The sequence below is a fragment of the Nicotiana sylvestris genome, chromosome 1 (genome assembly GCF_000393655.2).
Source record: "Nicotiana sylvestris chromosome 1, ASM39365v2, whole genome shotgun sequence".
NCBI classification, from domain to species: domain Eukaryota; kingdom Viridiplantae; phylum Streptophyta; class Magnoliopsida; order Solanales; family Solanaceae; genus Nicotiana; species Nicotiana sylvestris.
This window is the reverse complement of record NC_091057.1, coordinates 84,678,983-84,691,485: the sequence shown is the minus strand read 5'-3', so window position 1 is coordinate 84,691,485 and position 12,503 is coordinate 84,678,983. Positions and strand designations below refer to the sequence as shown.

Below are 12,503 nucleotides of genomic sequence, written 5' to 3'. Positions count from 1 at the left end.
TTTAACTATTTAATGGGTTTCTAATATTGTGTCGGTCTTTAGTCCATCTTAATTAATCAACCGAGAGTTTTGAAAAATTTATTGCAATGGAGGATGCTGCAACAATGACTTGCCAACAAAGCAAATAAGGGTAGAAAGAAACAAGCAGTTGATATTGTCCTTATTGCAATAAATAATGCATATGGCCATAGCATATTTTCTCCGAATGGAAAATTATATGTTACACTTTCAAAGAGTATATCAGTTTCATGACTAAGGGTTTATTGGTTATAACAACACAATCAACGTCTGACGACAACAAAAAGAATATACACCCCAAGAAACATTATCTATAAAGAGATAGTAGGTCTAATATAACAACATAACATATTATTATTATTTATAAATGAAATATCTATAGTTACAAATACTATATAACGAACTTATTTGAAGTTTTCGTCTTTGCATGCAGCCAGTTAATTTAAATTTAACTATTGCATATCGTAGTAATATTGACTTTTTCATTTAAATGAATGTTGCATCTATCTCGATATCAATTGCTATTATACATATATAGTTTAATCCATTCTTATTCTATATTTTATAACTTTCTTATTGATAGACGTAGAATTCACGTTACGTACTCTAAAACTAGTTTTATATATATATATATATGGAATAACTACAACTCCCTTATATCTAAGGTATTATTCCCAAAACCATTTCTTAGTATCCAGTATTCATCAGCATGAAGGACATTGAACAAAGGGTACAAACATAGAATAGTTTTATTGGTCTACCTAGAAAGTAAATTCAAGCTGCAAAACCAAACAAAGTAATAACAGTACACAATGGCCTTTTTAACAATTCTAAGTCATAATCCTCGAAACCGACCGCTCTAAGCACTTTCTGCAAATCCAATTTGTGAACTGCCAAAGTCGAAAACTGTGTGATATGCTCTCAAGAATGCATCTCCAAGAACCCTGCAAAAGTAGAGTTGAATATATCATACAACTGGATCTTCATGAATATATAATATATTATAACTTATGGCAGTGAAAATAGTCTTACCAGAGGGGACGTCGCGGATGCGCGTTTAAAGTTGTAAATCCACTAATACAGTGGACACCTTGGCTGTCATCAACTCTGATAACATACTATTACACAGAAAGGAAGATAGTAAGTGGAAGAAGAGAAAGCACTGCTATTTAAAACTATAATATGTTACTAATATACGGCCTAAAAACAAGACGCTAACGGCTTTTCCAATGTACCTTACTGGAAAACCAGTTCAAGTTGTCGAAGCAATTTTAATCTACATTGCTCCGATCCTCCAAAAATGCTAACCGCACTCATGTTGGATCCTCCAAAAAGTGCAATGAGATTTTTGCGGGATCCCAGCAATCAGTGGCGAATCCAGGATTTGAATTTTATGGGTTCAATCTTTAAGATTTTTAGTATTGAACTCATTGTATTTTGAAGTTATTGCTTCAGTACTACTATTTATTAGATTTGACTGAACCCGGTACTAATATGATGCATCTGCCTCTGCCAGCAACATAAATTTTAATGGGAAGATAAGAACTTTTCTCCGATATTATGTCATCTCCGATAAGAACAGATGTAATTCTAGCACCAGTTGCTACCTTTAACACATATTGATAATGGAGGAATAGTATCAGATAACAACAAACCTGATCTGGAGAAAGGGGAAAAGATTTGTCTCCAATGGTAAATGTTATATGTGGCAGGGCAAAGACATCACAGTTGATAAATGATTTTCCCCCGGGATTCGGAAGCTTCTCACACAGCTTCAGCACAAATTACATGTATTAGTAGTAAGTAACTAATGAGAACTCGAAAAACAAAAAGACACAACTGTGACATGAATACCTGATTGGCATATTGAAACGCTTTTTCTTTTGATCTCTCTTTTCTGATCTCTACTTGTATCCAGAACACTATCATCTCACAAGAAGAACATAACGACCCATTATTTGTACAGAGTCCAATTCTGTTGCATACGTTCTCCGGTTGTAACTGCATGCAGTCAAACAAAAGGATGACATCTAAATAAGAGAACACCTAAAATACCCGCACACAACAATTAGAAGTTAAAAAACAGCTACCCCTGCTATCAAGCGTTCCCAGATCGAATCCCCATAACTCGAGACAACTTTTTTGCATTCCAAACTAATAATTCCTTCCGCTCCAATGGCATGATTTATTTGAGTTAAAATAGTCTGAAATGGAGATGGCTGAGAAGAAATTGATCTTGCAAAAAAGAATTAAAATCAACAATGGTTTAAATACAGACAGTTGGACCAGCGATAAATGATGTCCCTGTATCCACAATAGCTGGACATCCATCCTTACAAAGGCCTGAAAGGGAAAGAGCAGAATTACACTAGAAATGCATTGTTTTTATATAGTAAATCACTTATGTATATGAAGATATTACCTGTTGAATTGCTTCCTATAAAAAGATCCCCTATCTCAATCTGGAATTTTTGAAAAAAAACTCAGTTTTTTCAGGTTACCAAGTAAACAATACAAATAAAGTTCCATTAAACGGAGGCGCAGGTTACCTCCCAATAACCATTTTGAGCGACTGGTACGTATGTATGCTGACCCCTGAAGTGAGTCCAATCCATGCCTCCAAAGATAATTTCACCCGCTATCTTAGACGTAGGATCTCGATTTAGCCAGAATGAGAAGATTGACTTGGTAACCATATGCTGAAGCAACATGTTATACCTGAAATTAACTCACACAAAAGAATGTGGATTTCAATTTCAATGACACAGGTAAGAAATGAATGAGAGAACAGGCTCATTAAAACTATGTCAGAAAGCATAAATTACTATGTCAAAAGTTATTATAATATGAAGAGATAATAATTTACCATACTGGTGTGACATTCCTTGATGTCGTGCTCTGATCAAATCCAAGTCCTAGTACTCCATCAAATCGTGCACGCAACAATGTCAAGTATCCCTCCCGTGTTACCTCAGTGAAAACCTGTTTAATAAATTTTTTTCAACATGTAACTTGAAAACATATATATCTACAATTTCAGCTGCAAAGACCGGCACCTGCTGCTTTAAGACAGCACCTCCAACTTTCACATTGTCTTGGCTGAAGAATCCATGAACTGAACCAGTGCCAAAAGGGATTTTGCTAGACTTTCCTATCATAAAAGCCCATGTATAGAAGTGATAAGTATTTCGATTAAGCTATTCTACGCTTAAATATCAACAATGCTCTAACCAAAATAAAGGTTTGGAGGTCCATTGGGTAACTACCAATTTTTGTATACGTATTTGATAGTCTTGATTTGTACCTGGAACGAAGATAACATGCAATCTGCATTGGATAAATCCATTCAAAAGTTAGTTAGTTTCATGTAGTGAAAATTGTTAATCCACAACTTGACAAAGACTAACCGAGAAGAAACATCTGGAAGAAGGGACCCAAAGATTGGAACTTCCAGTATCAAACACAACAATGAAGCGTTGGGGCGGTGAACCAATACCAATCTCCGCGAAGTACTGAACATCATGATAATTTTTGAGGTAAACTATCTGGTCATTCGGAGCAGCCAAATTTCTATTGCGACCCCTGAGATCTTTAGCGTAGATTCTTGCATCGCTTATGCTAGAAAGGTCCAACGATTGCCTTTTTAGCTCAATCCTAACCATATCATCAGCATATACGTTGATGCAGGTTATATACCATATTACAAGTGATGCAAGAAGGATTTTGATCTCCATTCTGTTCACACAGAGAAACAAATTCAAAAACAAACCAGAGCTGCAAGAACAATTAGGAAAAAGATAAAAATATAGTATTGCCTTCAAAATGCTTGTTTACTGTTAAAATCTTACTTTAAGTTTTAATATATATATATAGAGAGAGAGAGAGAGAGCAGCCCGGTGCACTAAGATCCCGCTATGCGCGAGGTTCTGGGAAGGGCCGGACCACAAGGGTCTATTGTACGCAACCTTACCCTGCATTTTCTGCAAGAGGCTGTTTCCACGGCTCGAATCCGTGACCTCCTGGTCACACGGCAGTAACTTTACCAGTTACTTTAGTTTTAATACTATGAATCAATCTATCAATCAACTATATGTTAGTTGGAGTATGGCTATATGAATCCATTTTACTCTAGTATTTCTTTCCAATACTAAATAAGGGTTATTATCTTAATCACACAATTATCTCTACAAGGACATACTACCAATCTCTAACCAGAACAAGAGGACTTTTAACAAATGCCGGACGCCTGGACCTAATACAAGTGTAGTAACCAGTGGCCATGTCAGGAATTTCATCCCTCAATAAAGAGTATTCAATATATGTTACTATATATCATTAAAATCTAATATTTTACCTATATATATAGGTGGTCAGTTGACCAGCCTTAGGGCTATGTACCTTCGCCTCTGGCAGTAACAATAATTGAACATTAATCTCAACTCTAACTTCTAAAACTAATCATACGTAATTTACTATAGTATTTAACCATTTCAAACAATCTTTTTAAGATTTTAAATATGAATGCATAAAGAACGTAAACAAAAACTAAGAAAATGAAAAAGGCTATATACATAAACTAGGCAACTATCCAAATAATAGCAAGCAGATAGTACCTGACTTAAAGTGACAAACTCCAAGGTTCATGCAAAACCCATAAAAGGCAAAGAGATGGCAGTCCCAAAATGCCACAAAACGGTATTTTATATGTGGCCAAGAAGGGCAAAAACTCAGCAAGTCATCGTAGGCAGTGAATGAGTCCAAATTTTGAGGAAACCTCCTTGTAGTTTCGATTGAACTACATGATATAATTAAGCACAAGGGAAAAAAAAGTACAGATTGCACTTTCTGAAGTGAGCGGGAGGTTATTTTTTCTTACCATCTATCCATTTAGCTAAGGTGGTCATAGGTACATTAACTGTAGAGCATAAAGAGCAACATTTTTTTTGGTTTCCCACCCGGTATCGGTACCCGCATTGGAGCCCGACTATATCGGGATTCGCGCCGCGTAGGGTCCCATTCGGGGAAAAGCGCTCCCTACCAAGAATTTTTTCATATCCAGGGCTCGAACTCGAGACCTCTGGTTAAGGAAAGAACAGCCCCATCCGCTGCAAGACATCCTTTGGTGCTATAAATAGCAACATTGCATAAAGATTCTTGCTTTCATTTCTTGTTTGATTTCATTGGGAGTTAGAATTAAAAATTTAACAAATATAGAATGTTGGCATACAAATTCATTGAAGTTATAGTTGCAGCTAGGGGTGTACATGGACCGGGTTAGTTCGGTTTTTATCAAAACCAAACCAAACCAACTATATCGGTTTGGATTGTTTCGGTTTTGTCGGATCTTTTGGGTTTTCGAGGTTTTTTGGTTACATGAATATTGTTCTAATCTGACTTTGTTAAAGTTATATATATAGTATTGATAAGTGAATATATGTATAGTAAATATTGAAAAAATTGACAAACATATGATCTATTAAAATATTCTAATGAGAGAATTTTTTTAGTAACACATGATAGTTATTTTCTTAGTCGTCTAACAATAATTTTTTGTTCATGTACGCTTTCAAGGTTAACACATGATAGGATCCCAAATATTACAATATTTTTTTAAAGAAAATTCAATATAAAATCTTATATATATATATATATAAATTTGGTTCGGAATTTTTTACTCAATACCAAATTAAGTCAAATCAAACCTAGTCGGGTATTTTAATCAGTTTGATTTTGTTTTTTGGTTTGATGCGGTTTCCGGTTCGGTTTGAACACCCCTAATTGCAGCATTGCCAAAAAAATCAAACTCGAAAAAACATCAGCAATTCATGATCTAAACGGAAGCTAATGCACTATAATTCTGATTAACCTTTTGGTATATTTAAAATAGTTTTACAAACTTTAATATTTTAACCAGGAAAAAAAAAAGGAAAAGAAGACAAAGGCATTCCCAATTAACCCAATTTTGTTTATCATCCTCGTAAGGAAGCTACATCTATTGGCAGCATACGTGTTTCCTAATTTTTGGATTTGGGGTTCGAGAAATTTCGCCCGTCACACTCATGCGCATATTTAACATTTTTATTTTTGTTTTTGATAAGCTTAAAGGAATCCTAAAAGGTATATGGATTTTGGAGGTGCATGGAGGTTCTAACTTGTAACGACTTGTTTGGTACGAGGGATAAGGGACAATTAATTCTAAAATTAAATTTGAGATGAGTTTATCTCATGTTTGATTGAGATAAAGTTGCAACAGTTTTTGGATTAGTTATTCCCGGATTATAGTGTTATTTTTATCCCTATAGAAGAATGGGATGACAATCCCAAAATAATTAATCCCGAAATAACTTATTTACCGAAATAATTAATTCTGAGATCCGTAGTAATCGTTTTGATTGGTTGAAAGTTTTTTTATTTATTTAATTTTCTAGCTGATATTTGGTACCCAAATTGAGGTCCAATTAAAATGAGAAGCGTTTCCTATCAAATTTTATTTTTCAGTCCTTTAATCCGAAACTTGTTTCCTATCAAATTTTATTTTTCAGTCCTTTAATCCGAAGCTTCTAGTTAAGCTTGACAGAATATATATATATATATATATATATATATATATATATATATATATATATATATATATTAGTTGAAAGAATTGATGCTATTAAGCTTGAAATTTTAATTTTCTCTCTACTCCTCACACATGGACTGCACCAATTAGCGAAAGATTTGGTTGATAAAATCCGATTGAAATGATTCCCCATTAAATGATAAACAAGATATGCATTTTATTTCATTTTATATGGTATTTTTCTATTTATACAGTTATTCTCGTTTATTATAACTAGTTATTAGGTACGTTCATTGCGCTTGTACTTCATATTATTGAGTATCAATAAGAAAAAAAAAATACAAGTTTGTTAATCATGTTTAGCCAACTCAATAAAGCAAGACCCTAATTTACAGAAATCTTCGCATCTTTATTGGAAATTCGATATATGAGTAAAAATATATGGTGTTTAACATGATCATGCTTATCTGTGATCTTGGCACGGTGACGCAACTAAAATTAAGCGTAACAGATAAATCAACAATTTAAATATATCACAAAAGTAAAAGAAATAAGGACGAAGATGTTATGTATAGAACATTAATACATCAAATATTGGTATCAAGTGAAAAGAAACAAAAGACATAAGCTAAGAATGGTTCGCAAAAGAGGAAAAAGAAAAGTAAAGACAAAGACAGAAAAAATAACTTTGAATTCACGAGATCTCACCATAATATTATTTTTATCGAAAAAAAAAAAGAAGAAGAAGGAAACACTATAAGTCCGAAAAACATCAAGCATAAGCATTAAATTTTCTTTCTTTTTCATTACCATACTTCCGAAATGTACATGGCAATTGGTATAGTATTATAGTATATCTTATTTTCCATGCTATGATATTGGATGTATTACTGAAAGTTGTTCATCTAGAAATATCATTGCAAAACTAATGGGAGTGAATGAATTCTGAGGAAAGGGGATAATAAAGCCACAAAAGTTGATCCAAAAAATTCTTGACTTTTTGTCTCCCATTCATTACAAACGTAGCCTCCCCCATTCAGTCCTCCTATATTTCTTTGTATTAAAGATGGAACTTTTAATTGTTACATTAATATTTCATGATCTTTAGCTGTGAATTCACAAAAAGAAAATAGACAAAGAACACCATTTACATTGAAATTTTTAATGCCAACATAAATTTTCCTATCATTCCAAGTTAGACTTTATAATTGTATACGGATAAAACCGGGCTCACGGTACACCCCGGTCTCTGATAGAATAAATCGAGCTCAAATCACTATGACGAAGGACCGGAATCAAAGTAAGGGTCTCATCGAGTCAGAGTCAGGGGGCATGACACCCACCCTCGAGAATATCAGGATCATGATCTGTGGTCGATCTAAACCCCGAAAGACTTCGAAGAAGATTGTCAGGCAATCAAGCACGACCCTCAAAAGACCGTAATATCCGCGACCGACTGGATATCATGGCGTGAATCTCGGTACGTATCGATAAAGAACCGGCAATCAGTTAAACAGAAGATTTTTTACCTTTTATGTAATTGTACCTAGAGTAGGATTCCTCTACTATATAAATGGGGGTCTGATAACTCACGGTAACACACATTTCAAAGCAATATATTATTATTTTTCATTCTTGTTCTGGTTATTTAGTGTTGATCTATGTAAGCCCAAATCGGGGTGGACATATTACATTGAGGCTATAACCATCTTCATCACGTGGTTTGAGATTAATACATCTTTATTTACTTAATCTAACGTTGTTTATCGTTTGTATCGAATTATTCCGCATATTCTTAAAACTACTTACAAATTTAATTGTTATCCAATTTTGAGGGTAAACAGTTTGGCGCCCACCGCGGGGCTAAGAATAATAGTGGTGATTTGATACAAATTTCTATAACACACCCTACTTTACACTTGTTCTTTGAAGTGTTTTTTATTTCAGGTCAGAATTTAAAATGTCGAACTCTCAATCTGCCCCTCTAAACATGGATGTTGAGTCTGGCCACCATGACGAGAACAATAACATGGTTCCCGGTAACAAGGTGCCCCCTGCCGATCCCAATGGAATTTCGGCCACGGACACGATCGACACCAACTCACATGTGGCCATTAACGCAAATTTGCCTACCGACCCTGAGAATAGCATTAGCGTGGAATTCGAACAGTAGCCCAAAATACACGTGACGATGAAGGAGATGGGATCAACTTGCGGGTGATCTTCGAAATGCTACAGGCTCAACAGGCAGCGATAGCCCAATTACAAAACCAAAGCCACGCCCTCAGCAAAGTTGAGCCTGAGCCATCCCGGGGAAACACTCATAGAAATGAATCAGCCACGGATAGGACAAATGAAGCTGCATTCGAACCAACCTGGAGATACTAAATATGCTCGAGGAATTGACAAAAACGGGTAGAAACGAGAGAAAAGAAAATCAAGGTCAACGACAAAAAGGTGGAGACCTACAACTCCAGGGTCGATCAAATCCTGGGAGCACCACCGATACTGAAAGGCCTAGATTCCAAAAAGTTTGTTCAAAAACCTTTCCCTCCAAGTGCAGCTCCGAAGTCGATCCCAAAAAAGTTCCGCATGCCCGAAATTCCCAAGTATAACGGAACAACTGACCTAAATGAACATGTGACCTTCTACACGTGCACCATCAAGGGGAACAACTTGGAAGATGATGAGATTGAATCTGTACTGCTGAAAAAGTTCGGAGAAACCCGGTCAAAAGGAGCTATTATATGGTATCACAACTTACCCCCCAATTCTATTGACTCGTTTGCTATGCTTGTAGATGCTTTTGTAAAAGAACATGCCGGAGCCATCAAGGTCGAGACCAGGAAGTCGGACCTTTTCAAGGTAAAGCAAAGAGATAACGAGATGCTTAGGGAGTTCGTGTCAAGGTTTCAAATGGATCAGATGGATCTGCCGCCAGTGGCAGGCGATTGGGTTGTTCAGGCCTTCACCCAAGGGCTCAATACTCGAAGCTCATTAGCTTCGCAGCAGTTGAAGAAAAATCTGATAGAATATCTGGTCGTTACTTGGGTCGATGTACATAACTGGTATCAATAAAAAATTAGGATCGAAGATGATCAACTTAGGGCCCCTTCCGGGTTCATTTATCCAGCCCGAGCTAATGACCGGTCCAAAAGAGACATTAATCGCGAAACAAGGTCAAATAGAGATTGGTATCAAGCGTATAACCGTGATCATAGGGGTAGTGGATCTGAACGAAACCCTGTTAGAAGTGAAAGGAGAAACGATCAAGGTCAAAATAACCAAGGACTTATGAGCAAAGGCAGTTTTGACAGGCCCATCGGGTCTAAGAAAGCACCAAGGTTATCAGAGTACAACTTCAATGTCAACGTTGCTGCCATCTTAGCTGCCATCGGACGCCTCAAAGACACCAAGTGGCCTCGACCTTTACAACCTTTACAGTCTGACCCTGCCTAAAGAGACCCCAACCTAATATGTAAGTATCATGACACTCACTGCCACAGGACTAAAGATTGCCGACAGTTGAGAGAGGAAGTAGCCCGGTTATTTAACAATAAACACCTCCGAGAGTTCCTGAGCGACCGAGCCAAAAATCATTTCAGAAATAGAGACTCCAACAAGCAAATAGAATAGGAGGAACCTCAGCACATCATTAACATGATCATCAGTGGGGTCAATGTTCCCAGGGACCAATGTTAAAGCTTACCAAAGTGTCCATTACAAGGGAAAAATGAACTTGAGATTACGTGCCAGAGGGAACCGTATCCTTCAATGATGAGGATGTTGAAGGCATCATGAAACCACACAATGACACACTGGTAATATTTGTACTCATAAATAAATCCAGAGTTAAGTTTGTGTTAATTGATCCAGGTAGCTCAGCCAATATCATCTGCTCGAGGGTCGTAGAGCAGCTAGGACTACAAGACCAAATTGTGCATGCAGTGTGAGTTCTGAATGGTTTCAACCTGGCATGTGAGGCCACTAAAGAGGAAATAAACTTGCTGGTGAACACCGCTAGAACCATTCAGGAAACAAAATTCTACGTGATTAAAGGGGATATGGGATACAATGCTCTGTTTGGGAGACCGTGGATTCACAACATGAGGGTAGTGCCCTCGACACTACATTAGGCGTTGAAATTCTAACGCCAGGAGGAATTAAAATGCTTTATGGAGAACAATCGACCACAAAGGAGATGTTTGCGGTCGACGAGGTAATCCCGATATCCATACTTTCAAAATCAAAGGGTTTGAGTTCAGTCACCGAGGGGAAAACCAAATAGCAATCACCGACACCGACCTCGGTCGAACCAGGAAAGTAGGGGACGGATGAAGACGACGACTATGGAGTCCCCAGATCTTTTATAATCCCCGATGATTCTGACACCACCAAATCAATAGTTGAAAAACTGGAGCAAGTCATATGATCGAGGATCTGTACGATCATAAGGTATACTTGGGCACGAGATTAAGTCCCGAGCTCAGGAAAAAACTCATCAAATTCCTTATAGCTAACATAGATTGTTTCGCTTGGTACCACCTTGATATGACAGGGATCCCGTCGGAAACAACTACCCACAAGCTGAGCTTGGACCCGAAGTTCCACCTGGTCAAGCAGAAAAGGAGGCGCTAGTCCGAAGTCAAGCATCATTCATCAAAGACGAGGTACCTAAACTCCTTAAAATAGGGTCCATTCGGGAGGTTAAGTACCTAGACTGGCTAGAAAACGTAGTAGTAGTCCCTAAAAAAGCGAATACATTAAGAATGTGTGTAGACTATAAAAACTTGAATAAGGCATGTCCCAACATCGATCGCATGATCGATGCGACAATCGGCCACGAGATCCTCAATTTTCTCGATGTCTATTCCGGGTACAACAAAATTCGGATGGACTCCGGCAATCAGGAAAAGATGTCCTTCATCACTAAGTACGGCACCTACTGCTATAACGTAATGCCATTCGGACTAAAAAATGTAGGTGCCACTTACCAACGCCTAGTAAATCGGATGTTCGAAGAACAGATAGGAAAATCAATGGAGGTTTACATTGACAATATGTTAGTTAAGTCCCTGCGAGTAGAGGACCATTTGAAACACTTGCAAGAAACCTTCAACATATTGAAGAAATATGAAGTTGAACCTAGAGAAATGCGCATTCGAGGTCGGGTCCAACCGGGGAATCGAGATTAACCTCGATAAGATCAAGGCCATCGAAGACATTACCGTTATGGACAATGTCAAGTCCGTTCAAAGGTTAACCGGGTGCATAGCCGCCCTGCGTCGATTCATCTCAAGGTCCTTCGACAAGAGCCATCGGTTCTTCTCACTGTTGAAGAAGAAGAATAACTTCTCCTGGACCTCGGAGTGCCAATAAGCCTTGGAGGAACTCAAGCAGTACCTCTCAAGCCCATCTTTGCTTCATACTCCGAAGGCAGACGAACAGTTATACCTGTACTTAGCAGTATGCGAGGTAGCAGTAAGTGGAGTTCTGGTCCAGGAAGAGGAGGGTAGGCAATTTACCATCTATTATGTTAGCAGAACTCTAGGCGAGGCCGAAACCAGGTATCCTCACCTAGAAAAATTGGTGCTCGCTTTGCTAAACGCCTATAGGAAGCTAAAACAGTATTTTCAATGCCATCTCGTATGTGTTGTTACTACTTACCCATTAAGGAACATAATACATAAACCCGAGCTCTCAGTACGATTGGACAAATTGGTCGTGGATATCAACAGGTACAATATCGAATATCGACCTCGGACCGCCATCAAATTTCTAATTTTGGCAGACTTCGTGGCCGACTTTACGCTGGCCCTAATACCCGAAGTCGAAAGGGAATTGTTATTGGATTTTGGGGACTTCCTCAGGAATTTAGACCCTCTTTACGGACGAAGCCTCGAACGCAAAGGGGTACGGACTT

General features: G+C 37.5%; 2 protein-coding genes across 2 annotated transcripts; one reads left to right on the top strand and one right to left on the bottom strand.

Moving 5' to 3' along the window:
* Nucleotides 1–668: 668 nt before the first annotated feature.
* LOC104220638 (aspartic proteinase A1-like) lies at nt 669–4,691 on the bottom strand. The gene is made up of 13 exons (XM_009771537.2): nt 4,632–4,691; nt 3,426–3,753; nt 3,285–3,345; nt 3,075–3,169; nt 2,885–3,000; nt 2,568–2,736; nt 2,441–2,480; nt 2,297–2,361; nt 2,109–2,222; nt 1,873–2,019; nt 1,674–1,790; nt 1,051–1,136; nt 669–962 (listed from the first exon to the last, which is right to left on the bottom strand). The coding sequence occupies exons 2-13, from the start codon at nt 3,750–3,752 to the stop codon at nt 878–880; spliced, it is 1,422 nt and encodes a 473-aa protein (XP_009769839.1). The 5' UTR covers nt 3,753; nt 4,632–4,691; the 3' UTR covers nt 669–877.
* A 4,481-nt stretch (nt 4,692–9,172) lies between these two features.
* Nucleotides 9,173–10,039, top strand: LOC138872044 (uncharacterized). Its single transcript, XM_070149995.1, has 2 exons — nt 9,173–9,648; nt 9,802–10,039. The coding sequence occupies exons 1-2, from the start codon at nt 9,173–9,175 to the stop codon at nt 10,037–10,039; spliced, it is 714 nt and encodes a 237-aa protein (XP_070006096.1).
* Nucleotides 10,040–12,503: the final 2,464 nt, after the last annotated feature.

What these genes read in the sequence shown, in the direction of transcription:
- LOC104220638 (XM_009771537.2), bottom strand. Translation starts at nt 3,752, where the DNA reads ATGGAGATCAAAATCCTTCTTGCATCACTTGTAATATGGTATATAACC. An exon ending in CTTCCAGATGTTTCTTCTCG is followed by an intron (nt 3,346 to 3,425) that starts GTTAGTCTTTGT and finishes TATCCAATGCAG; the next exon opens with ATTGCATGTTATCTTCGTTC. An exon ending in TTCCCCTTTCTCCAGATCAG is followed by an intron (nt 1,137 to 1,673) that starts GTTTGTTGTTAT and finishes TCTGTGTAATAG; the next exon opens with TATGTTATCAGAGTTGATGA.
- LOC138872044 (XM_070149995.1), top strand. Translation starts at nt 9,173, where the DNA reads ATGCCCGAAATTCCCAAGTATAACGGAACAACTGACCTAAATGAACAT. An exon ending in TGGGTCGATGTACATAACTG is followed by an intron (nt 9,649 to 9,801) that starts GTATCAATAAAA and finishes CCGTGATCATAG; the next exon opens with GGGTAGTGGATCTGAACGAA.